The sequence below is a fragment of the Seriola dumerili genome, unplaced genomic scaffold (assembly GCF_002260705.1).
Source record: "Seriola dumerili isolate Sdu_G_001 unplaced genomic scaffold, Sdu_1.0 BDQW01000273.1, whole genome shotgun sequence".
NCBI classification, from domain to species: domain Eukaryota; kingdom Metazoa; phylum Chordata; class Actinopteri; order Carangiformes; family Carangidae; genus Seriola; species Seriola dumerili.
Window position 1 is genome coordinate 1,441,464 of NW_019174528.1, and position 27,503 is coordinate 1,468,966.

Sequence of the window (27,503 nt, forward strand, 5' to 3'; positions counted from 1 at the left end):
AGCTGATTCTGATTGGCTAATTAAACTCATTAATTTCTTAGCCTTTTAACTCAGGTATGAGAGCAACTTTAAGATAAATCAACACGGTGTATTTTCGTGTACTTGTGTGTGCGTGTTGATGTGTGGTTCTATGCGTGTGTGTTTCTGTCTTTCTATAATTGTGAGGCCATTTTGGCCAGGTCAGTGTCAGGATAAGTCTCTATGACATGAATGAAAATGAAAGTGAAATACACGCACCAAGCAGCAGGAACATTCAAAATTTCTCCGGAAGTTTTCTAGTTTATAATGATGATACTGTGCAATGGTATTTTCACACATAACCATCCATTCTTGTGTTTTAATATAAACCAAACAAATTAATGTCAGTGTTGGTGTAATTGAATGAGTGTTAGAAAAATGTATAGTGGTATAATAAAGATATTTTTGCAGTCTGGTAGTAGTCGAGTCCAGAATAATGCTACGGCATACTACGCAATATATTACACACTGTCTCGTCTTTCAATGATTTGGCTTGAGTGAGTTTTTGTCGCCATCTTGCGTTGGAAGAATAGCACGAGCCGTTAAATGTTGACGTTTTCTATTCGTCGAAGTACCGGCGTCTTTGAAACCCCGCCGCCTGATTGGTCGGTTTATCCTCGGGACGATTCGCCGTCTGTCTTGCAGATGGCGGAGCCGGACAGCGGATGTTGCTGTTAGCGAATAGTCGTTTTTATTTCTAAATGAAAAGTATTTAACTCGGTCGTTTTCAGAGCGTTTCTGTTAAACTCATATTTTATTCTGTTGAGTTTTCACATGAAATTGTAAACCCGTTATTGCGTGCATTTTGTACAGTATTTATTTGCAGCAAGTAGCCCGGTTAGCATCTTTGTTGGAAGTTTAGGCCTACTGTGCCACCGCTTGTCGATTTTAACAATAGCCGCGATACACTCCCCTCCTCCGCTTGTTTTGATACACTCCGAAGGATTATCTTATCAACAACCGAAGGAAGATCATGGACGATAAACAGATTTTTGTACCTTTACGTAACTGAGACGTTTGTTATGCTGACGGACTTTTGAATTCACTGGGAATTGAGTACATTTTGCGAGCTGCATCAGTAAAAATTAGGATCACAAAGGAAGATGTCCAGCAACGCAGCAGGAAGCGGGGGTCTGGCTTGGATGGTAAGTTAGTTTCAACATACAACTTCTGAACTAACTTACACGTCCACAATAACAATACTGCTTTTACTATAGCTAAAGGTATTCACATTTGCAGGGTGCACCGGGTCGCTACAAGCTTTAGCTAGCATTTAAATCTCGTACCAAGTGTCTATTCCCCTGTCCACTGATAGGCTTGTTTAAGACCAGCCAGCTGCGGTCTCCATTTAAATTCTGACCGGGTTACAAAGGCCGTCGCCTCGATGCAGTGACCCTGGAGAGTTTTTTTTATGGAGATAACATCTGATTGTGTGTTGTTTCTCACAGCAGCTTGTCTCGGGTTAAACCAGACTTCGACACACTGGCAGCTGTAGCGTTACTGCAGCTCAAAGGGCCCGTAGTTTACGTCTTCAAAATAAAGTTTGGTATCAACTTCACGAAGAAATGCAGCTACTGATTCAGTCGTAATTAAGCATTAATGGACAGGAGAAGTTTGCGGCCCAACCCACTAACACCATTACTTGTTTATTACAGTGTACGTACAATGAATGGAGCAAGTTTTCAATGTCGGTGAACCTACTGTCTCTTTAACTTGTGTCTTTATTGTTTCCGTTGATCCGTAAACGCACCGTGTTGACCGTTAGGACTAGTCATTGTGTTTAAATGGGCCTAGTAAATCACTCTGAAGCGAGTCAGCTACTACATGGTTAACTGAACTTGTTTAACTTGTGTAAGCAAAACAAACACAGAGCCCAGTGTCTCTATTCACAGTCACTGTGTGGGAGATGTGTTGTGTTGCCAATAAAGGGAATAAACACTTCATACACGGGTAGTAACCAATATGGTGACCCGGACGCCCCCCAAACCCCCTTTCACACAGACACCCATTCAAACAAAGGCATCCTCAGAGTCAGATCCCTCTGGTTTGTGGTCACAGTTACAGTTCAGTGCAGTAATAGCAATTTGTGTGTGATCTATCTGGTAATAATTGCACAGTATTTACTCAGCATAATCTCCTTACCAGCACTTTAGTAACATGGGCGGTAAAAATATGGGCAATTAAGTGTGATTTTATAATCAGCTTTTTAAATTAGGTAATGAAAACAGTGTTGTAGTTGTGAGACTGTTGTCACAGGTTATATTCTGTTTACTGAAGTGTAGTATATGTAGATCACTTTTAAACTCATCCTTTTGCCTTTTTATGCCTTATGTAAAACTAAATTGCCTTATATGAAACTTTATGTTTAAATGTCTTTAAATGTTTATTATTTTGCTGTAAAGTCAGAACACAAACTTACAAAATAATTTAAAAAAAGCCACAAACATACATAACAACAGTAGCAACAGTCAGAGATAAATTAAGTGCAAGTTATTGTTTCTTTAAAAAGAACAAAATTAAATTTACATATTACAGTAACTTTTGAGAGACAAAGGGGGAAACAAAATACACAGCATGGTGCTTTACATTGGACTCAACACATTAATTCTTAGCCTGGAAGAATTTCAGTACAGGGTCCCAGATCTTATCAAACACACTTCCTCTATCTTTATTATAAAATCTCCTATGTAAAACCTTTTTTTTTTTTGTGTGACACACAAAAAAAACTCTAGAGATGTTGATAAAAACTCTAGAGACCGTTTGTGCATGAAAATCCCAGGAGATCAGCAGTTTAACAAATAGTCACAGCAGCCCTTCTGGCACCAACAATCATGCAACGGTCAGAGTCACTTAATCACTTTTTCCCCTCATTCTGATGTTTGATGTGAACATTACCTGAGGCCCCTTGTCTGTACCTGCGTGATCTTATTAACTGCACTGCTGCCATATGATTGGCTAATATGATGTTTGCTAAGTGTATTAACTTGCTTTACCTTGCCTTACTACTACTACTGCCTTGTGTTGTGGGATAGCAAATATTCGGAAAGATTGAAGAAATTTGTGAATGAAACTTTTTTTTTAACCTGATTTGCAAAAAAAAAAAAAAAAAAATGAATTGATTTGGAAAATGTTCATTTCTAGGCACTTCTCTGTCCTACTTGTTTCTTCCCAAGTTAATTGGAACTAAGCTGACTTGTAGTCTTGTGTTGCGGTACACAGTGGCTTCAGAAAGTATTCAAACCCCTTCACTTTTTGTGCACATTGTTGTGTTGTAGATTTAATTTTAAATAGATTAAATGGCTATTTTTGCCCACCAATCTACATGCAAGAGCCCATATTGACAAAGGGAACAGATGTTTTTAGAAAAATTTGCAATGCAAATTTATAAAGCGACTTTTCACTGTTACATTTCTGTTAGTTATTCTACTATACCGTTAGTATTGTAACCTGCAAAACCACGGTGTGGTCAGTTGAGGTTTCTCTGTTTGGTATCCCTATAATGCCCTCCATTGTTTATGTGTATGACACGTTGAAGAATACGTCACGTTGCCACAACAACGATGCTGCATTGACTACAACACAACACCAGAGTTTTCAAACTAAAATGGGTCAAGCATGGTTTCAAAAAAATCTCCATTTTCAGAGCTTGAAAACTCCAGAGTAGTGTGGACACCAGGAGGAAAACGTAGGAGAAGAGATGCGTTTTAAAATGAAAATATATTAGTGTGAAACCTGAAGACGCTTCTCATCCATCTGACAGAGCCTGAGAGGATCTGTCAGGAAGAATGAGATAAACTGCCCAAATCCTGGTGTACAAAGCTTATAGACTTACCCAAATAGACTTGAAGCTGTAAGTGCTGCAAAAGAGGCTTTTATAAATTTCTGAATCAAGAGTCTTAATATTTTTGTAAATGAGGGATTTCAGTTTTTGATTTTTAATAAACTTTCTTGGGTTATTGAGTACAACAATGGCCATTTTATCCATCTAGTATTTTATCTACAACACAAAGTGTGCAAAAACTGAAGGGGTCTGATACAGTAGCTACCGTATGTTTTTATCAGCAGCACAGTGCAAGAGGCTGAGCTTCATTCTCCATGCTGTCTTCATTTATTGAGTTCCTGTTGACATGGGTCTGTTTGCAAGTAAAACTATTTTATTGTTTCTTATTAAGTAACTGAAAAGAATATTTGAAAAACCTTGCACCTAATCCTCACCAACATTTAGAACATGATATTTAATATACATATTATTGTAGTTTGAATTAGAGAGATAAGATATAAAGCTCACTTCTGTATAAGCACAAGCTGACACACCCCAGTCTTCCATTTACAGTGTGATGGCCAGTATTTTGCTTCTGTTGAGAGGAGTGGGCCGTTCTGACTGTGGTGGTCAGTGCTGATAATCTCATGTCAACAGCACAGCCCTTTTTTTTTTGTCCCAGAGAGTTATGCATCTTCTAATGACAAAAAAAAAATTCTGTTTAACAGGAGGCTACCAATGGCAGAGGTGATAGTGGCAAGATGGAGGGAGCCAAGAAAGACAAGGCCGGCTCCAAGCTGTCTGTGGAGAGAGTGTATCAGAAGAAGACCCAGCTAGAACACATTCTTCTCCGTCCAGACACGTACATCGGCACCGTGGAGCCCATCACCCAGGTGAATCCTGAATTTAGACATACAACCATTGTAATTCATAAACACTGCTATTTTTACATGTTGGCTTCCTTTGTAAAAGCTGCTCTGAAGAAACATTTCCTGGTTTCATCGTCCAGGTGTGACCAAAAGTAGTTGATGTTTTAGCTATCCCCACCAAATATATATTTTTTGATACATTAAAGTCACATTTTAACCCACCATGTTTGCATGTAATATGTTACATATCAAGTCATAAGGCTAAATGAGGCTAATTTAAACCCAACTGTGTTTTCCAAGACGAGGAGCCGGTCTGTGGTGTTGGTCCAGTCGTAGATCCGTTTAATGATAGTCAGACTGTTTCACAAAAATAAAGACTGACTAGTTTTAAGGTAAAAACATTAGACACCTTAACCCCAGGTTAACTCAGGCCTAAGACCAGTGTTTCCATGGTAACAATCGATGACACCTGCGCCGAGCAGTGGCACCCACCAACCAAAAAACAGGAAAATGTGGCAGATAATTTGTGGTTTGGTAACATTGTTTCAGTCACTCTTGTAACTGTGTTGAATTCTTCCTAAAGACGAACTGCTGGGGTAAATGGAGCTGAGCGGTTGGATGCGGTTCCTCAGTCGGCCATTTTTTTATATTGGGGGGAAAAAAAAGTCTCAGTTTACCCAGAATTCATTGCACCACATTCCGGCTTAACGTAGTCAAGAACTAAACTGCTTTGTGCAACAGATGAATTGAGACTCAGTCTACCTGAAGCCTGACTGTTTGTTCTATCTGAGACACAGTCGGAGTCTGTCTTTGTGAAAGTGGCTCCAGGCGTGGAGCTGCAGAGGCACTTTATAGTCGTTAACTTCAGTTAGAGCTGACAGATATTTTTTCAATAATAAAACACAAACACTAAATCAAATATAACACACATTTTGGCATCAACTTGGTACCGATGCATCAGTTCTCACGACATCCCTGCGAGACAAACTGAAGCTCTGGATTTTCTTCTTCTGAACACACAGACTGGACCACAACAACTTTTAGGCAGGTTGGCCATCAACAAGTTACAACAGATCACTGAAACAGACGAACACAAAACAGGAAATGTTCTCACATTCATACATATGATGATTTTTGCATATAACCAATCGTGGGATGGCACAGATCTCAGGAACCAAGGACTGTGATGACATAGATCACGGGGAAGCCACACATTTTTGTATTTTTGTTTTGATCAACATGAGAGAATTGCTGTTCCTCTGTGTTGAGGAGACGAAAACAAGATAACAAGACAACATGTCGCAGTAAACAACTTCTCTGTGATACTGAACTTCCACTTTTACATCGGTTCACATGCTGAATGTAGCGTGAGCGCTGCAGCTGTGTTTGTGACAGTTACACTCACACACTTAGATGTGTGAACAAATATAACGTAACACTGAGGTTCTCCATATCAGATTTGTATAAGATTCCACACGTTCTTCCTTGACCTGTGTCTTTAAAAAAAATAAAACTAAAGTTCAATTCAGTTTTATTTATATAGTGTCAAATCATAACATACATCTCAAGGTGCTTTACAGAGTCAGGGATGACACATGATAATAAATCTGATCCGATTATTGAATTAACAACAGAAGTTTGTGTTTGCAATGTTTTCCTGCACTTCATTTCTTTTTCTTTTTTTACCTTCTAGCAAATGTGGGTCTTTGATGAAGAAATAGGCATGAACCAGAGGGAAATCACTTATGTTCCTGGACTGTACAAAATCTTTGATGAAATTCTTGGTGAGTGAACACACACATATGCTCATTTTGTTTTGACACCCTAATCTGCTCAGTTAATTTAAAGGTTCATTTGTCATTTGATATTGTCCTTCTATAACCGGAATATTAAAGTCTATAAAAACGTCACCATCATTCACTGAATCGCTGGCTGCTTGTTGGCGCCGCTCAGCAGCAGTGATCTTCGACTGCATTTGGAGATTAGTTTCCCCTCTGAGTGTGTGTATGTGTGTGTGTGTGTGTGTGTGTGTACGTACACACTGTTTGAATAGAGATATCTGAAAAAGCTGGGTGTAAAATCATCGCAGTGTTAGTGGCAGCTCATGGTCAGGGCTGCAGCCTTTTCCCTGGTAAAGTGCGAGTGTGCTCCGTCAGCTTCCGCTGGATGAATAAAGGTCAATAAAGCAGTTGTACAGTGTGTTACATATTAGTTTTAATGACTCGGTAAAATCAGAGAGTAATGCTCTGCTCGGTGCTCCTGCTAATGAGGTGCACCAGTGTAATCGGTTTTTAAATGATGCTGCTCCACACTGTGCTCACCACATGGGAGTGTTGTTGATGATTGCTTTCGTATATCTGCACACTCGGCCCTCTCGGCCCGTGTGTTTGTAAAGGTGTTTGATTAATAACGCCATTGTCTGAACATTATCTCTGTGTCCGTGTTATTGCGTGAGAGGCACGAAGCAGAATCATTCTCAGCAAAAATTAAAGCCACAGTGTCTTTAAGCCTGTGAGAAATTTATCATTTGTCTCTGAACTGAACTGAACCAAGTGGAGTACATGACTCTCCTTCAGCTGCTTCAAGTCCCTATTGAACTTAATTGTATCCACATGGTGATCATATATATATTTTTTTTTTTTACAACCAATCAATCCGTTGTTTCATCTGTTTAATGCTGTAATAATAATATAAAACATTAAAAAAAAGCCCATCCCAAAGACCGACCTAACCCTAACCCTATAAAGCAACAAACTCTCACACTGGAGAAACTGGAACCAGTGAATTTTTTGACATTTTTGCTTCATTTACTAATTGATGATCAGAATCGTTGCTTGACTGATTGATTAATTAGCTCTCTGACGCTGCTGTTTCGTATCAAGTCTTTATGATAGAACAGTGACACTCTATTTAAACTATTCATGAGGGAAATACTTATTTCTTAGTTTATTGTTGTTCTGAAATCATTTGTTGATTTATGAATTAGTCAATGAACAGGTAATCAATCAACAGTAACAACAAGTAATTAATTGTGTAAACATTTAGCAGAAATGCTAAATGTTTGCTTTCTTTCTATTTGCTTTTTTTCGTTCTTTGTTGTTGTTTTATATTATTGTAAATTGAACTTCATCGTCGGTCAGAGAAAACAACAATTTGAAGACGTCACATCAGGCTCAGAGATTCGTACATATTTTATATTAAACAGTTGATTGAAAAACATCTTTTTTTCTGTATGAAATTATACTCATGTATGTTTAACTTGTTATTTTGCTGTTTGTTTTTTCCTTCCAGTCAACGCAGCAGACAACAAACAAAGGGACAAGAACATGACTGCCATTAAGATCACCATCGATCCGTGAGTGCACGCCGTAGTTTCACCTCCACATGTTTGACTTTGACTAAACTTTAACCATTTCTTTGTTGTCTCATGACCAAAATGTTGGAATTCATAACTTTTCTGGACTCCTTTTTAAAAACCGGTAGACGGGTAGTTCCCTTGCTTGTTCCTGTGACTGTGCTCCGCTGTGTGTTGTCCTCATGCTGTGGATATAACCGGAGCTTGCTGAAATACATGCAGTCGATGGAGGAGGCTTGAGTCATGGGTCCAGGCGGTATACAGTATAATGAGCCTGTGCTGAAATGCACTGAGCTCTTGTTTTATATGCGGTTCACCTCCAGCCTGTCAGCCGCTTCCACGTCTGACTGCTTAAACAGCATCATGTCCTTTAGCCCAGCTGCTGCTCTCTCTAATGTCCCCTGCTGTATAAATGATACCATTAGCCCTGTGGCGCTCAGGTCTCTGCTGCTAACGTGAGGAGCAACCCCCACCCCACCCCCCAGTCAGGAGCAAACGCAGCAAAAGTGAAAATGATTCAGTGAGGAAATATGCGGTGAAAGCCCTACAACCCTTTGGCAAAGCAGAACGTCCATTGTTAAAGTTCTGACAGTTAATTAGCATCGTTTCTATTTGTGCCAGTGTCGGCTAAACCTTCAGATTGTCTGTGTCCGGGTTCCTCTCATATAGCTTCTGAAAATCTTTGATTTCTCTCTCCCCCGCCTCCACCAGTGAGTCCAACACCATCTCCATATGGAACAATGGTAAAGGAATACCCGTGGTGGAGCACAAGGACGAGAAGATGTACGTCCCAGCTCTCATTTTTGGCCACTTGCTCACCTCCAGTAACTATGACGACGATGAGAAAAAGGTCACAGGTGAGACGAGCCATCGTAACTTCTTTTATTAGCGGGTCAGAAAGGTGAAAGTTAACCCCTGCGACGCTAACTGTTTATCTGGCCCCAGGTGGGAGGAACGGGTACGGTGCTAAACTCTGCAACATCTTCAGTACCAAGTTCACGGTGGAAACGGCGTGTAAGGAATACAGACACAGCTTCAAACAGGTGAGGATGACTCTTCTATTAAAACCTCTGTCACCGAGCAAATGACACCAGGGTCAAGTGTTTATATTCATTATTGATTTGAATTAATTCGTTTCTAATCTGGACTCGTTTCCTGTTGCTTGTCACGAAGACGTTTGTGTCTTCAGATGAACTTTTCCACTACACTGAAAGATAAAGTACCTGGCTTTAGATAGATGTATAGATAATATGTACATGGTATGTTTGTATATGTACTCTTTATATGTATATGAATGCGTCTTTCTGTAAATGTAATATGTATGTAATATTTATTTATTTATTTTCTCTTTTTCTTTCCTTCTCTTTCTTTGTCTCTTGGAATGGTAGTTCACTTTGTATTTGTGTTACTTGTTTCTAAAATTGAAAAATCAAAAATTAAATAATAATAAGATAATAATAAATAGATAGATATATACTTTATTCATCCCCTAGGGGAAAATCAACTGTGCAGCAGCAGTAGTAATAATAATAGTTAATAATAAACAATAATAGTTCAGTAGTCCAGGTCATGAGTTACTGTGATTGGCTGAGGTGTTAAACAGCCTGAACCGCTCAGTTCTTTAGTAATCAAATAATAAATCAATATTTTTCAGGGTTATTCTGTCTGCTGCAAAAAAGTGTTTCTGCAGGAAAAGGTGTTTATTTCCTGTTTTCTAAGTTAGACACAGTCACTGCAGATCTGGTTCTTTACAAGCTGCTCATGTGTTCAGCATTTACTGATCGTACTGACTGATTCGATCTGACTGTAGCACATTAACTTTAAAATCTTCACCCTGCCACTTTGATCCTTGAATGAAGTTATTGCTGTTTTATAGGGTTTCTGACATCTGTTCACATCTGAGGTAAGGTCGTGTGTACAAACGCCACTTTTAGCTTCTTCCTCGAGGGTGAAGAGGGTTGTTGACAGGAGAACTGTTGAGCCACAGGGTGTTTGATATCACAGATGGTGGGACTAAATGCACTGGACACAGTACGGGTGTTCTGAGTTCAAGAGGATCGTGCATAGACATCGCATGAAACATCCATTTATTCACTCCCGAGTGAGAAAATAAAATAATGTAGAAGTTGATATGAAGACTTTCTGTATGAAGCTTTGTGTTCTGCTTTCCTCAGACGTGGCAGAACAACATGACCAAGACTTCTGACCCCAAGATCAAGTTCTTTGACGGGGATGATTTCACCTGTGTGACATTCCAGCCAGACCTGTCCAAGTTCAAGATGGAGAAACTGGACAAGGACATTACGGCGCTCCTTACCCGCAGAGCGTACGACGTGGCGGGCTCCTGCCGAGGGGTGAAAGTTACACTGAATGGGAAAAAGTTACCCGTAAGTCTAACTACACACTTTAAGTGATATGTTGAGGAGTAAATCTCCATCATGGTGGACGTGTATAAACTGACTGGAGGGTATTTAATATAAAGCTGCTGTTTTCTTCCTTAACTAAAAACAGGCTTCATATAAATTGTCATGTTTTTGATTTTAAATGGTTTCAAGCTGTTGAATATTACTCACCCAACCTTACCCGTCCTCCCACGAAAAAGATTACCGGCTTCCGCAGCTACGTGGATCTGTACGTGAAGGACAAACTGGACGAGACGGGCGTGGCCCTGAAGGTGGTGAACGAAACTGTGAACGAGCGGTGGGAGGTCTGCCTCACCATGAGCGAGAAGGGGTTCCAGCAGATCAGCTTTGTCAACAGCATCGCCACCACCAAGGTACCTGAACATGAGCGCTGACGCCGCTCTGCGTGAAAACACCCGCTGGGATAAACAAGACGCAGCAACAGAGAGTAACAGAGTGTTTTTTAACACGGCGGTGTTTGTTTCAGGGCGGCAGACACATCGACTACGTGGTGGATCAGATTGTGTCCAAACTAATTGAAGTGGTGAAGAAGAAGAACAAGGCAGGAGTGACAGTCAAACCCTTCCAGGTTGGTGTGACAGATTATTTCTGCGGCATTTCTGAATGTGGTGGTGTCCCTGCAGATGTGTGTTGACCCCTCTGCTCATTCGCGCTTCAGGTGAAGAACCACATCTGGGTGTTTGTGAACGCACTGATTGAGAATCCCTCCTTCGACTCCCAGACCAAGGAGAACATGACACTCCAGACCAAGAGCTTCGGGTCCAAGTGCCTTCTGTCAGAAAAGTTCATCAGGGCTGTAAGGACGCTTGTCCCCTTGTTTCACCGCCTCACTCTTGTTTTTATTTGGTTTATCGTGTCAAACAGTCGGGCGTCTGTCATGAAAAGGATTTCATCTCTTTGTCACCCACAGGCGACCAACTGTGGGATCGTGGAGAGTATACTCAACTGGGTGAAGTTCAAAGCTCAGACGCAGCTGAATAAAAAGTGCTCATCTGTGAAGCACAGCAAGATCAAAGGCATCCCCAAACTAGATGACGCCAATGATGCTGGTGTGTTAAACAGTGTCCTTATGTATTAACGTGTAGAAGCCTGAACGTCCACAGCTCTTAACCTAAACCACAGATGTGTTTTACAGAAGTTTACAGAGCACTTTAATGGGACTGAAGTGTCTCATGAGGCGTTACAAAGCTTCATGATGCATCATCTGCATATTATGAGAAGAGCTTTAATTAACACTGTTGGTTTAACATGTCGAAAATCCTCTAATAATGAATATACAACCTTTATTTACCTCAACTGGAGACAAAATAGATTGTTTTCTCAAACGGTAAAGACAAGACTGCACAAGTTTCTCTGACTCTTTGCAGATTTGATGTGTTCCAACAGTAATTTAACACTTCCTTATTTACTCACTTTTTATTTATTTGAATACCGGCTTGTATTTCTGCAATTTACTGTAATTTTGTAATTTGAATAATCAGTCTTTTCCATATCCGTGTCCTAGGTGGCAAACACTCCTCTGAGTGCACACTCATCCTCACTGAGGGAGACTCGGCCAAGTCTCTGGCCGTCTCTGGACTGGGAGTCATCGGACGCGATCGCTACGGAGTTTTCCCGCTCAGAGGAAAGATCCTGAACGTGCGAGAGGCAACACACAAGCAGGTATGAGACTGGATATTAGAGAAATTCCTCCCACAAACAAATATGTGACAAACAGTGTGAGTGAAACTGCAGATGGTGACAGATGATGAACAAAACAACAAACACAAACGACTGAATTACCTCGATCATCGATACAGAAAGAGCTGCAAAGGAACCGATAGAAGATGATGTTTGACTTGTTTTCCCGTTCATGTAGTGACTTATTATTATTATTTGTAGATAAATTTAATTTTCCTGCCACAATTTAACGCATGTAATCGCATATAATCATGATTGCAACGTGCGCACACATACACTCTGATCAGCTGATCGTCATGTGTTGGAGCTACTGTCACTAAATTAAATAAATTACTGAACACTGACTTAATTGGATGCAGAAACTCTTGCAAATGCCACAATTACTGTTTAATTTTTTAAATGTAAAAGAATGAACATTAGATGAAAGACTCAGTTTTATTTGTCTGTTTCCTGCCAGGGTTGTATTTACTTCTTTTCACATTAACAATTACAATTAATTGCCCAAACTTTTGCTCACTACAGAATGAGTTAGGGTTATTTTTGGTTTTGCTAAAATCAGTGAGTTGAATGCAAATTTTCTTTCGCATAATCACATGATTCAAAACTAATATAAAACAATACAGCGTAACGAGCTTTATTTACATGTTAACAGATCATGGAAAATGCTGAGATCAACAACATCATCAAAATCGTTGGCCTCCAGTACAAGAAGAGCTACGATGACGCAGAGTCACTGAGGAGCCTGCGGTACGGCAGGATCATGATCATGACTGATCAGGTGACCGGCCTCGTGGACACGCACTCGCAGCTGTGGCGTTAGCGTTAGCGTTAGCCGTTCAGCCTCTTGTGTCGTTCTAACACGTCTTCTCTCGTCTCCAGGATCAAGACGGTTCCCATATTAAAGGTCTGCTCATCAACTTCTTCCACCACAACTGGCCCTCCCTTCTGAAACACACATTCCTGGAGGAGTTCATCACACCCATTGTCAAAGTAAGAGAGAGAGACACACACACACACACACACACGTACTAAACATTACCATTCCACCTGATAACAAGCATCACTAATATGCAAAACACGTAGGTAATATTCACCCATGTGACATCGACTGTAGTGAATCTGTTCATTATTTCAAATATGATGCAACTTGCACCTGCTGTAGGTGACGGAGGGACTAGACTTGCAATGATAATGGTTTGATCTCATCAATATATAACTGGTTTGCATTAATTAACTTAACTGAATGCACGGAGGGCAGATTTAAACTGGAGCGTAGCCTGCACTAACTTAAAACTACTTCAGTATAACTGGTTGAAGCGAACAGTAATACACAGCACATGTGCTTTAAATGTAAAGAGGTTCAAGGAACATTTGTACATTGTATTTGGGAGTGTGACAAAATAAAGAACATTTTGGAGGGAGGTGATCAATAACCTGCTACATACTCTCGTGTCCAACGAATCTCACTTTGAGAAACAAAGAATATCTAAAAAACTGCAGGAAAAAGGAGTGATGGCTCTCAACTGGAAGAAAACTGCTGCACCTACAGTTGGTGCTTGGCTCAAGAACATGGCGCAGTGTATGTCCATGGTTACGATGCTAACAAGGAAATTTTAAAACCATTTAATGATTTTACACAGAACGGAGATATAGAGCTTCTGCAGGAGGAGAACTCACTCAGGATAAGATACTATGAAAACTCAATAATTACATTGTTCAAAGACAAAAAAGTAAATATTTGCATCACAGGTCAGTTTGCATAAAATATGTTGTGTTAATTTGTTTGTCTGCAGGCGACCAAGAACAAGCAGGAACTGGCTTTTTACAGCATTCCAGAGTTTGATGAGTGGAAGAAACAGACAGAGAATCATAAAACCTGGCATATAAAGTACTACAAAGGTTTGTTTCTCAAGTGCTTCAATATATAAATGTGTAAATGAAAGTTTTTATTAACTCAAAACTTCCTTCTGTAGTTGCTTGAATTTTAAAAAACCGTTGGAATTTATTTTTCCAGGTTTGGGAACAAGTACAAGCAAAGAGGCAAAGGAATACTTTGCCGACATGGAGAAGCATCGCATCACATTCAGATACAGCGGTGTAGAGGACGACGCTGCCATCACTCTGGTGAGTTTAATGCTGCAATGTCACATAGAAATAAAGAGAGAGAGAAGCTCCTTTTAATTGCATTGCATTGCATCTTGCACAAATGGATCAAAACCTCCCCACCAAGTGTAACCCTGTGGTACAGGGACATCTTCCCCCATGAAAAGTTACAGGCTGTTTTAAGGGGAAAAGATGAGCTGTTTACCAATGTATGGTTACTGTTTCTTAATTATTATTATTATTATTAATAATAAAAAAACATACTTTTGAGGGTCTAAATTCACATACCTGGAGCTGACTGGAGACAATGTTTTGTTTAACCTCGTTTGATGTAAATTTTCATGTAAATTGTCTTTTGTTTTTTTGTTTGTTTTTTTAATTGATTATTTTTGCTTTATTACTGTTATTCACTCTTAAGTATTGTGTATATATAGTATTTTATTTTATTTATTTATTTTTTAATTAATTAATCAAATTAATTTTTTGTTTTATTTTATTTATTATTTTTTTATTTTATTCATTATTTATTTATTTTATTTTATTTTATTTTATTTATTTATTTTTTCTCTTTTGTTGTGTGTGCTATACAGCTGTCGGGGGTGGGGGTATTGTATGTTGTTCTGTTTGTTTAAACTCAATAAAAAGTACCTATAAAGAAATAAGCAGTATTAAATTCAGCATCAGAAAGTACAATTCAGTAGAAGTGAAGTTCTCTCAGTTCCCTCAGTCTGCAGTTCAGAGGCTGATCCTCAGTGTTGCGGTTGTTTTTGTTTCAGGCCTTCAGTAAGAAGAAGACGGATGACAGGAAAGAGTGGCTGACTAACTTCATGGAGGACAGACGTCAGAGGAGGATGCACGGCCTGCCAGAGGTTTGTGGCTTCGCTCGTAGCTGCAGTGACGAGAGGAGGAAATGTATTTTGGTTTTGGGACCGAGCTTCACAAACTCTATGATTCGCTTTCTGTGGTTTTTCCTCAGATATGTTTGACCAGTCGTTGTAGATTTGTTGACAGTTTGTGAAACTTTGAATATTCCTATTCTGAATTCATGTAAAATCACCATTAATTCTTATGTTAATTGGTTTTCAGCAATACCTATATGGAACTCAGGCCAGGCACCTCTCCTACAACGACTTCATCAACAAAGAGCTCATTTTGTTCTCCAACTCCGACAATGAGAGATCCATCCCGTCTTTGGTTGATGGTTTGTATATACACACTTCATCTTCATTACTTGAAATAATCATCATTACTCATTCATTCGTTCATTCAGCCCTCCTGACAACAGTCTGCCTCTGACGGGATGTGTGTGTGCTTTGTTTCCAGGCCTGAAGCCAGGTCAGAGGAAGGTGCTGTTCACCTGTATGAAGAGGAACGACAAGAGGGAAGTGAAGGTGGCGCAGCTGGCCGGTTCGGTGGCGGAGATGTCTGCCTACCATCATGGAGAGGTACAGTCAACGGTCTCCCAGAGAGAGAGAGAGAGAGAGAGAGAGAGAGATTTCTATATAAGTGAATTAACTTTTGCTGTTGTTTCTGTCCGTCATGAACGAAATATGTCAATGTCACCTTGAGGGAATTTCTTTAATTGTGGCATAAAATTAGACTTTTAAAAAGAATATATATATAACATAACATAGCATGATGGCCGACACTACTAGAGTGACAAAACAACAACAAGATGACAGATGAAAGATGAAAAGAGGATGAAAACAACATGTTTCCTGTTTTAATCTCGCTCTTTTTTAGGGTCTAGGAGGCTCTTAATGTCTTTTTTATTAAATTCCTGTTATGGTCTGACAACATATATTATATGACTCGAACAGACATGGATGCTAACTACAACTTGACTGGTTGCTGGAGACGTACAACGGCTCGTCAGTAATTCTAGTCTCTGTCATGTTTGCTTTGTAACAGACATTCATACTGATAACAGTGGTAGCTGTGTAAAATAGGAATCTGTATTTATTTGTCATTTTACATCTTCAAAATTGAATCAGACAGTATTGTATTCTCGTCACTATTTGCTGATCACCCACTTCTCCTTTACCCATGCAGCAAGCTCTCATGATGACCATAGTGAACTTGGCCCAGAACTTTGTGGGCAGCAACAACGTGAACATCCTGCAGCCTCTTGGACAGTTTGGTACTCGCATCAACGGAGGCAAAGATGCTGCCAGCCCTCGTTATATTTTCACCATGCTCAGGTAAAGCAACGACGAACGTAACGTAACTTTTATGATGCCAAATTCAGGTCACGCTATGAGTTTTAGCTTTTGCAGTGATCGGTGGTTGAATGGAGGTGATCTGAGAGTTTCCACGGCTCCGCAGTCTTGTAATTGTGTCGTGTCATCTCCCACAGTCCTCTCGCCAAGCTGTTGTTCCCAGCGATGGATTCCAACCTGCTCAAGTTCCTGTACGACGACAACCAGAAGGTGGAGCCCGAGTGGTACATTCCCATCATTCCTCTGGTGCTGGTGAATGGCGCCGAGGGCATCGGGACGGGCTGGGCGTGTAAGATCCCCAACTATGACCCCCGGGAGATCGTCAACAACATCAACCGAATGCTCAACCACCAGGACCCGCTGCCGATGGTAAACAGTCTGAGGACGAAAAGCGTGAACAAGAAATGGTGCTACTTTGACACTGTGCAGGCGATGTGATGGGGCATTTACAGTGACGCAATAGAAACTTGTCTGTTACCTTTGATACCGAGGTATTTTCCCTTTACTGTATCTGGAAAGACTTTACCAACACGACCCACTCCTAACCGTGTGCACGCAGAGAGACAGCGGCAGCGTCACGTTGTTTCAGTCACCGTCACACTTCATCAGATCAACAGTCAAAGAGAGAAACACCCTGAGTGGAGAGTGAGAGCCTTAAATGACAGATCTGAATTACTGCACTCAGAGAATTAAAGAGTCTGAATGAAACTATGCTCGTTCCTAAAGTTAAACGACATTGTTGTGGAAACAAAAAAATCAGATCAGCTGATTGCTCATGGACCTCCGTGGCTTGTTGCTTGTCGTGTGGATGCAGGCGGGGAACTAAATACTTGCATCAAAATGTGAAGCGTTTTGTCAAAGTGAAAACATTCTCTCTGTTTTTGTCTCTGTGTTAATATTTGTCCCGATTTAGCTTCCCAGCTACAAAAACTTCAAAGGGGTGATCCATGAACTGGGTCAGAACCAGTACCTGGTCAGTGGAGAGGTGTCGGTCATTGACAAAAACACCATCGAGATCACAGAGCTTCCCGTCCGGACATGGACACAGGTACACTTCAGCTCCCTTTGATTATGAAATAAGGTTTCAGATAACTGGTCCCACAGAAGGAACTGAAACGACACGACAAAATAAGAATGAGAAGTGTAGTCGTGTGTGTGTGTGTGTGTGTTTACTGCAGCGTTCTCATCTTGTTGGTTATGTGTTTGTTGTACTGTAAATAACTGTGTTTCTTCCCTCTCGTGTGCAGGCCTATAAGGAGTCTGTGCTGGAGCCCATGCTGCAGGGCAGCGACAAGACGCCGGCTCTCATCAACGACTATAAGGAGTACCACACGGATACCACAGTGAAGTTTGTGGTCCGCTTGTCTGAGGAGAAGCTGGCCCAGGCTGAGGCAGTGGGCCTCCACAAAGTCTTCAAGCTGCAGTCCAGCCTCACCTGCAACTCCATGGTAAACCTCAAGTGAAAAATAAATGATAGTTAATAACTAATAAATAAAGTCAGAGGCACAAATTTATGATCCATGTCTTAAATTCTCATGTTCATTTACCAAGTACATAAATCAACCAACTAAACTGTTGTAGCTGCTTAAACCTGAGACAACCGCTATTAGATTACGGTGGTCAAAGGTCAAAGGTCAGTGTGAACTCAAGGCTTCGCAGCAATTATGAAGGAATTCCACACAAATGTTGTAATATTTTAACGACTCTGGATGAACAGGGATGTAAATCTGAAACTAGTCGGAGTGGAGGAGGCAGACGATCACAAGGAGGTAACTTTACCTCCTTTTTCCTCAGGTTCTGTTTGACCACATGGGCTGTCTGAAGAGGTACGACTCGGTCCAAGACATCCTGAAGGAGTTCTTTGAGCTCCGCCTGCACTACTACAAACTGAGGAAGGACTGGTTACTGGGCAGCCTGGGAGCCGAGGCGTCCAAACTGTCCAACCAGGCTCGCTTTGTCCTGGAGAAGATCGAAGGGAAAGTTTCAATTGGTAAGAAAACAAAACACTTCATGTATCAGCTCCTCATGGAACCGCAATATGTTTTCTGTTCTAACCCATTTTTATTTTTCTAATCCTCATAGAGAACAAATCGAAGCGGGAACTGATCCGCATGCTGGTCCAGAAAGGCTACGAGTCTGATCCGGTGGCGGCCTGGTCCAAAGCTCAGGAAAAGGTACAGTACATCTACACACACGGATTCACACAGTAACAACATGACTTCCAGAAGCAAACATTTATCAAGGCTGCGATAGGAAGTTTAAAAGGCTTTATAGTTACGACTTACGATTGACAAACGCAGGAGAAAGCTCGTCCCGCATCACTCAGAAAGCTGCATCCGATACACAGGAAGGAGGAGGAAGCAGCGTGAGTTAACTGTGTTGTGTGTGATGTTTTCTGTTCGTCTGTGCACAGGCACTGGAAGAAGATTACCGGGACGGGAACGAGAGCGACGGCTCGTTGGACTCCGGCTCCTCGTCGGGACCAAACTTCAACTACATCCTCAACATGCCTCTGTGGTGTCTGACTAAAGAGAAGGTGGAGGAGTTGCTCAAACAGAGGGACCAAAAGGTATCAATCATTATCATTATTATTTATTTATGTATCAGGGCTTTACCAAACGGGAATCGGCACCTACTTCCAGCGGGGTTTGGATTTAGCTTGTGTAAATGTGCAGTAGATATGAGCTGATGGATCAATATGAATGTGTGCTGATGTGCAGAGAGGAGAACTGAACGACCTCCAGAGGAAATCCTCCGAGGATCTGTGGAAGGAAGACCTGGCCGTCTTCATCGAGGAGCTGGATGTAAGTTCTGTGTTTTAGCCACTTACCGGTGTCTCAGCACGTAAACACCTCCACCTCCACCTCCACCTTCACTCATTCGCTAATTGTTTCCAGTTGCTTCTTATTTGCCTTGTTTTTATTCCTCCGCGCTGGCGACGGTCAGAGCGGCGGCCATATTGTTGTCGGGTTGTCCGTCCGTGCGTCTCATTCTCGTGGACACGATATCTCAGAAACACCTTGAGGGAACTTCTTCAAATTTGGCGCAAACATTCACTAGGACTCGAGGATGAACTGATTAAGGGTCAAAGGTCAAAGGTCAGGGTCACAGTGAGTTCACATTCTTGTGAGTGCAATATATCAGGAACACGGTTTTGGCCATAACTCACAAATTCATTCACTAATTATGAGACAATTAAACTCAAATGTCTATAGGGACAAAATGAAGTGGTGACATTTTGTATCCAAAAGGTCAAAGGTCACCTTCACTGTGTCATCATAATGTCAAAAAACACTTCTGGCCATTATTCAACGCTGTAACTCATGAAGGAGAGACTGGGACCATGTTTCCTGCGACTCGGCTGGTTGATGGAGGAAACAACCGCGAGGCGGTGATTCTAGTTTTTAATCAGCGTCAGGAATAGTTTGACATTTCAGGAAATCTGCTTTTCTTTGCTTACAGAGTTAGATGAGGTGAGATCGATCAAAGTCTCCGTTCTAGGGGGTTGAAACCTCTGGAGTAGTGTTGACGTCAGAGATGAGTTTTAAAACTAAAACGTATCAGTGTGGATGAAACCTCAGGCTCGGCGTTCGCACTCGTTTACACACTGACGCTGTTTGGACGGGGACGAGGCTCATGACTGAACACGAGGTCGTATTTATTTAAGGAGACAGTTCATGACGCAAGATGAAGTCGTATATAACCTTCAATTTCTACTCAAATAACATTATAATGCTGTTGTGGAATTACATTTACATTTTCAAGCAACTTAACGAACTGCCGTGTGTCGTCTGTCAGAATGTGGAGGCCCTGGAGCGGGAGGAGCAGAGCGCAGGAAGGGCCATCAAACTGGTGAAGGGTAAAGTGGGCAAACCTAAAGTGAAGAAGATGAACCTGGAGGAGACCATGCCTTCGCCTTATGGCCGCAGGGTGGAGCCTCCAACTCAGCCAATCAAATCTGACGCTGCCAAGAAACTGACCAAAAAGAAGAAGGTAACAACTGCTGATTGGATCTGGAATGAAAGTAATATCAGGATATTAGGGGGTTTGTTTTGTTACAACTTGTGTTTTTTGCTCTCAGGGCGACGCAGATCCAGCGGTGAAGTTGGAGTTCGATGATGAAGGTTTGGTTGTAGAGGGAGGAACAGGAGAAAACTCTGTTGCCAAACCAAAGGCTCCACGTGTCAAGAAGGAGAAGAAAGAGCCTGGTCAGCACTTTGCACCAAAGCTTCAGCTGTTTCTTCTGTTGCATGTTGAAATGATTACCTTTTCACTTCTCGCTGTTTCCATGTGTTGAGTGAAAAAAGTATTTCTCATTCACAAACACTTTGAGGTGAAACTTTTCAGGCTGAGGGAAGACCGATGTTTGTGGGATTGGACTTGTTGTATCAGCAGATAAATGATTAATCAGCGCAGACAGATATCCGTCAGCCACAACTTTCTAGACATGATGCAGTGTTAGCTCTCCTGGTTCAAACACTGCACCTCAGGCCTCTTTGAGGCTGTGTATTATTGAACGAGGATTCTGTCTCGGTCCTGAGTGAGAGTATCGTGCAGTTCACAAACAGTCTGGTTCCCTTGTGCTCTGTGCTGCAGGAGCTCCGCGAGTGAGAAAACCCCCAGCACCTAAAGGCACCCCCTCCAAGAAGGTGAAGAAGAGGAACCCCTGGTCCGAGGACGAGTCCAAGTCCGACAGTGATCTGGAAAATAGTGAGCCTCTCATCCCCAGAGAGACCAAGTCCCAGAGGGCATCAGGTACGATTTGATATCATTCAGTTTAGTGCAGAGATGCAACAATTAATCAATAAACTACAGACGTGAGAAATTAGTGGAGAAACAGGAAAACTCTGTATATGAACAAGAAAATTAAAAAATTAAAGTGAAATTTATTCATCAGTCATCAGAGACTTTAATTTATTCCTGTTGTAATCATGTTTAACTGTCACAGCATTTGTTTCTCTGTGAATACGTTTAAACCCTTTGGTACGACCCACTGTCGGCATCAGCTGATGACGGCGGCTAGCGGCGTGTCATTTCATCCCACAGTGAGCTCCTTCACGTCAAACCACCCGAGGCCAGAAATGAGTCGGCAGCTCAGTCGAGGTTACCTCAGGCTCATTATCCCCTCGGCTCGAGTGTCGTCTGATGCAACCCGGCTGAAACAGGAATAATGATGGTACAAGGCGTCAGAACCCACAGCGGTAATAATGTGGTTTGACACGGACTCTGCTCTTGTCTTTCAGCTTCCAAGCCAAAATACACATTCGACTTCTCGGAGGAAGAGGACGCTGAGGAAGAGGAGAACGGAGACGACGACGTGGTTTCCTCTCCGGTGAGGTCGTTCAAAGACGACTTCGCTTCGTCCGACACCAAGGACCGCTTCGACGACCATAATGACGACGATGAAGAAGATGATGACAACGAAGACTCGTACTCTCCTGCCAAACAAAAGACCACGTAAGACCACGCTAATCGCCACGCTAACTCCTGAATCGATATTGACTTTATCATTTACACTGAGCTGGTGTAATAACAGCTAGCAGCTAACAGTTAGCCCAGCGGGACCTGGTTAGCCTGATAGCGTCGGCGCACGCATAAACCAAAGAGGAGTTTCCCACTCACAGTGAATAAATCCTCATGTTTCCACTGACCAATAACAGTTTAACATTCCGCTTAACACCAAGCAGCTAACTGCTAACAGTTGTCATCTGACCATCTGTTGAAGCCTGAGCCAAGCTTGGTGCTTGGCTGCAGTTCCTCTAACGACCACTAGAGTCTGGCTCCAACAGTGAGTCAGTCCCCATAGACTCCCATGTTAAAATGTCCAACTTTACAGCAGAAATAAACATGTTTACAGCCTGGTACAAAAACTGTTTTGGTCTCTAGAGCTAATTTCCTCCTTCATGACACCTGTTTATATAACTCACCTGTTTACATTTTATTAAGGACTAAAATTACTCATAATTGGGGGCGTGGCCTCTTTGAGTGACAGGTGGGTGAGTGAATGTTTGCCACAAGCCAGCATGCACCAAAGTCTCGGCTCCACACCCTCCCCACCCCTTTCCCCGTTTTTTTTAGATTAGCTGGGAGTTAGGGGCGGAGTCTGACACTGCCAAGATGGCGATGGCGAGGCAGCTCACTCTTCACTGACATGGTCTATAGAAGTGTGTGATTCCAGTTTTTCCCACGAAGCAGTTTAAAAAGAAATAAGACGAAATATTGAATCACTGGTTGAAATCCAGCCTCAGATCTTCGTCTCTCCCTCATGTCCCGTCACCTCTCTACAAAAATGCCACCATTTGTAAGAGAATGTAATATGCTGTCTCTATTTCTTTGAAGGTCTGCACCTGTAGCTAAGAAGAAAGCGACAACCAGCATCTTCTCGTCCAAATCAGCCTTCTCTGAAAAAAGCAATGACAGTGGTGAGTACAGTGTCACCGTGGAACCTGTTTAATTATAACACACGATGCCTTAATAAACTAATTTTCAGTTTATTTCACTTTAAACTATGAATTGATGAAAATGTTATTTCAATTCTTCTGTTTGCCTGTTAAACTACATTTCATGATTCATTTGTTTCCTGCTTCTACAGTTTCATGTCACTGTAATTTAAAGAAGAATGGTAATTTTATCCATTTAAATTTAAATCTACACAGTGAAGTGCAAAACGAGAGTGTGGACACTTTATGAAGCGACTCTGTGAGCACATCTTTAAATTAAAGCGTGTGAATGTTAAAGTGGAGGGAAGGAAATGGAATAACATGAATGCAATTCTTAATTCATGGTTTAAAAACAATCTGCAGACTAATTCCTTTGATTAACGATTGTTCATTATTTAACCAATGACAGTTGTTAATTAAATGATATTGAATAGGACGAAGAAACAGCTCTTTTATTCTGAAGTCTGCAGTAGTGAGTTGTTAGTGTTTCAAACACAGAAGACATCATTTTATGAAAGTTATGCAACACAACAAACACAATTTTAAAGCGAGTGTAAAATGAGATCTTATGTGCACAGTGTTTAAGACGAGCACCACATTTACATCAGTGGATTTGGATGATGCGCTCCACCAGCTGTTCACGTGTCCAGCTGCAGGAGATGACAGAACAGAGATGACAGTTGGCTTGTGTTTCTTGTGTTTGTGTCGTAGACGGGTCCAAGTCCGACAGCGACGACGACAACGGCCCCGTGTTCTCCACTTACTCCAGCAGCTCTGCATTCGACAAAGCGTCGCCAGCAAAGAAAGGTAATGTAGAAGCATGTCCAGCAGGGGGAGCTCTAATGCAGCATCACAGCCTCCCTACAGTGACACATGATTTACAGCAGAATAAAACTCACTGTGAAGGTGCTTTTGAGAGAAACTGGGAGATCCAGTGGAAAACGTATTGAATGATGAGGTTTTTATTTATGACTCGCAGCAGTGAAGAAGCCTTCTGACGCAGCTCCCAAACCTAAGAAGCCACCAGCACCAAAAGCAAAGAAACCAGATAAATCCATCTGGGACTCTGACTCTGACACTGGGTCCAAGAAGCCAGCACCAGCTCTCAAAGGTACGCCACAAGATTATTACAGGACATAAATAGAATCCCCTTTAACAGTGAGTTTTTTTAGTCACTTCCTGTTCTGGTTAACGCTGTGCAGGTAAAGGCCGGGGGAGGAAGAGGAAGGGCTCTGGCTCTGAAGATGAATACAGTCCAATGAAGAAAATGGTAAAACCTGTCGGCAGAGTGAGTATCTCCACGTGTTTATAAATGTGAAATACATATCCTGTTTGTGCTGCTACTTGTTTGTAATGTACAATGTATTTGGAGACTTTTTATTTATAGGTTTGACAAATACTGAAGCTCATCCGCCCCCAGATAGAAACTTCCAAAGTCTTCTGCTTTAGCCTGAAGACTTAGAGAGCAGATCATTTTTATTATTTACCTTGAGCCACCAAAACTGTTTTCTTTATTTTTTCATCTATTATTCATGAAGCTATAACCAATACAACATTTTAGGTCTTTGAGAAATGAAGTAGGTCTGAAATAAAACAACTAATATTGCAAAAATGCTGCCAGTGGTTCAGAAAACATTGGTAAAGTGTGTGTGTGTGTGTGTGTGTGTATATATATATATATATATATATATATCAAAATCCTCAAACTCAGCATGAAACTTTCACCTAATACCTACACCAATACTCTTAGACCGACTGATATTGGCTTTTGAATCCAGTACAGATATTGATACATATAACAGCTTATTAGCTGATTGTAAATAAATATTTTGATGCTTCATTATTGTAAGTTTTACTTAAAAAAATGTTCTGAATACTTCCTTCACCAATGTAAAAAAAAATGGAGGATTGATTCACAGTAATGCAGTTTCAGTGCAGTGACAATCTGAACGGTAACTATAACAAAGTATTTTATCGTCCTCATTAGCAGAAGCCTCAGAAACCTGCGTCTGATGACGAGGACGACGACAGCAACAGCATGAGTGCGATGAACGCTCTGTCCCGTGACCGGCCGGGCCGAGCCAAGAAGGAGGTGAAGTACTACCAGGAGTCGGACAACGAGGAAGACGACGACGACGACAACATGTTCGATTAAAGCGAACTCCGGTCATGTTCAAACACACTCTTCTTGTATGGAAGTAAACCTCCTCCTTCTGTGTTCCCACAGACTTTTGTACATTTCCTGTTTCATTTTATTTTCATTAATGGTGATGTTCAATGATTTTTAATGTGTAGGTGTTTTACACTTTTTATTATACATATACAGGTTTCTTTTTTATGCTCATTGAAATGTTCTGTATTTGTCGGAAGTGGCTTTTAGATGTTTAGACGCTGTGCTTTAGCACATTTTAATTGTTAAAATACTATGTAACTTTTTGAACATGAAGTTGAAAGTAAACAATGAAATGTCCATGGTTTTTACTGGCCTGATTCTTTCATGACTCACAATATTATAAATCTCAAATGTGACATACTTCCTGTAGCTGGTCAGTGAGTGTATACCCGACAGTTTGACTTCAAGTTGCACAAAAACATTCTTGACTGTACTGGGCTCCTCCCGGTTTGGATTCCTTCAGTGTCAGTGGTTCAGGAAATCAAACAGACCCGGTGATTCTAACCGTTAGAATGAGATTGCTGCTAACCTTTGTTTTGATTGTTTCTTTGATAACTTATGGACCAGACGTTCAGGAGGTTTTTACCAGCAGCTGAATGATCCACAGAGGTGTCCTCTCCAGAACAAACAGACCAGGGAATTAAAACCAGTAGAAACACCCATAAAACAGTTTCACTTTCACTCAGAGATTCACCGACGCTCTTCAGTGACACAGGACAGGACGTCTGCATCAGCTGGGAGCTGAGCTGTCGAACAGTTCCTCAGCTTGTTCTCTGATAACGTCAGATCCAGACGTCTGACGACTAAAATCCTTTATCTGGTTCAAATAATGAGCTGAAAACCACCAAGGTGTAAAAAGTGTATGTGGCTTAAAATGACAGCCGACCAATGAAACGTTATCATGATTAAAACACACAGATTTCTCTGGTTTGAGAATTGATGGAAACATTTGTGATGATGTAAGAACACAACCCAACAACATAAAGAACAGAGGTCTACTTGTTTTTAGACATTTTAATGTGGAAAAGTTACAGATTATATCACTAGTGGCACAATGCACAATGTTTTGATGAGCACTCGCAAGGATGCACGTCTACATGAGTCCACCATCTAAAAGGTAGCAGGCTGTACAAGACGCCAGCCAGCAAGTAAAGAGTGCAGGTTCCAAATATTCCAAAAACTTTTCATGTTTTAAGAAAAAGAAAATTCACTCAATGAGTTTGTTAGGCCTTGTGTGTTGGAGGTGTTTGATAGAAACCTCCACAGGTTATGTCTCACAGAAAGGAGGGTAAGTTATAGCCTCCAGTTGATCATGAAGCAAACAACCAGCAGAACAGTTATTTTTGACTTTGCAAGGTGTCAGTCTGCCTGTTGATCCCACACTTTTATTCGGAGCAAGATATATTGATATTTACTGGCATGAGCTTGTCTCACAGCAGGATCAGTGGCGCTAACCAAGGCTTTTTGGTGTCACAAAAATAGATCAAGTTCATCATGTTGAGTTGTTGAGTTGCCAGGGTAACTAGTCATGGTATCATAAGGTATACAATGTCATAGTATAAGAAGGCATAAAAAATCATAGTATAATAAGGCATGAAAAGTCATAATATATTAAGGCATAAAAAAGTCATAGTATAATAAGGCATAAAAAGGCATAAAAACTTCATAGTATATTAAGGCATAAAAAAGTCATAGTATAATAGGGCATAAAAAGTCATAAAAACGTCATAGTATAATAAGGCATAAAAAAGTCATAGATAAAAGTAGATGAAAAGTCATAATATATTAAGGCATAAAAAAGTCATAGTATAGTAAGGCATAAAAAGTCATAAAAAGTCATAGTATAGTAAGGCATTAAAAAGTCATGGTATCATAAGGTATAAAATGTCAGTATAAGAAGGCATAAAAAAGTCATAGTAAAGTAGGGCATAAAAAGTCATAGTATAGTAAGGCATAAAAAGTCATAAAAACGTCATAGTATAGTAAGGCATAAAAAGTCATAAAAACGTCATAGTATAGTAAAGCATAAAAAGTCATAAAAAAAGTCATAGTATAGTAAGGCATAAAAAGTCATAAAAAGTCATAGTATAGTAAGGCATTAAAAAGTCATGGCATCATAAGGTATAAAATGTCATAGTATATTAAGGCATAAAAAGTCATAAAAGGTCGTAGTATAGTAAGGCATTAAAAAGTCATACTATAATAAGGCATAAAAAGTCATAAAAAATCATAGTATAATAAGACATGAAAGGTCATAATATATTAAGGCATAAAAAAGTCATAAAAACGTCATAGTATAGTAAGGCATAAAAAGTCATAAAAAAGTCGTAGTATAGTAAGGCATTAAAAAGTCATACTATAATAAGGCATAAAAAATCACAGTAATAATAAGACAAAAAGTCATAAAATATTATTAAGGCATAAAAAAGTCATAGTATAATTGAAAGGCATATAAAAAGTCAT

At 40.7% G+C, this 27,503-nt stretch overlaps 1 protein-coding gene across 2 annotated transcripts; it reads left to right on the forward strand.

Annotated features, from left to right (window-relative positions):
* The first annotated feature begins 677 nt into the window (after positions 1 to 677).
* On the forward strand, positions 678 to 25,337 carry top2b (DNA topoisomerase II beta). 2 transcript variants are annotated; one of them, XM_022757351.1, is made up of 36 exons: positions 678 to 1,163; positions 4,507 to 4,671; positions 6,341 to 6,431; positions 7,939 to 8,002; positions 8,714 to 8,859; positions 8,948 to 9,045; positions 10,177 to 10,389; positions 10,605 to 10,778; positions 10,892 to 10,993; positions 11,084 to 11,221; positions 11,336 to 11,474; positions 11,930 to 12,087; positions 12,758 to 12,883; positions 12,985 to 13,095; positions 13,899 to 14,004; positions 14,120 to 14,229; positions 14,985 to 15,077; positions 15,295 to 15,409; positions 15,532 to 15,653; positions 16,261 to 16,409; positions 16,565 to 16,796; positions 17,341 to 17,475; positions 17,675 to 17,875; positions 18,222 to 18,417; positions 18,510 to 18,601; positions 18,841 to 18,996; positions 19,148 to 19,231; positions 20,226 to 20,420; positions 20,509 to 20,635; positions 21,024 to 21,182; positions 21,671 to 21,884; positions 22,767 to 22,849; positions 23,579 to 23,674; positions 23,847 to 23,978; positions 24,070 to 24,155; positions 24,855 to 25,337. In XM_022757351.1, the coding sequence occupies exons 1-36, from the start codon at positions 1,122 to 1,124 to the stop codon at positions 25,020 to 25,022; spliced, it is 4,818 nt and encodes a 1,605-aa protein (XP_022613072.1). In that variant the 5' UTR covers positions 678 to 1,121; the 3' UTR covers positions 25,023 to 25,337. The 2 variants fall into 2 exon arrangements, with proteins under 2 accessions (XP_022613072.1, XP_022613073.1); XM_022757352.1 differs by having other exon boundaries at positions 24,858 to 25,337.
* The last annotated feature ends 2,166 nt before the right edge of the window (positions 25,338 to 27,503 follow it).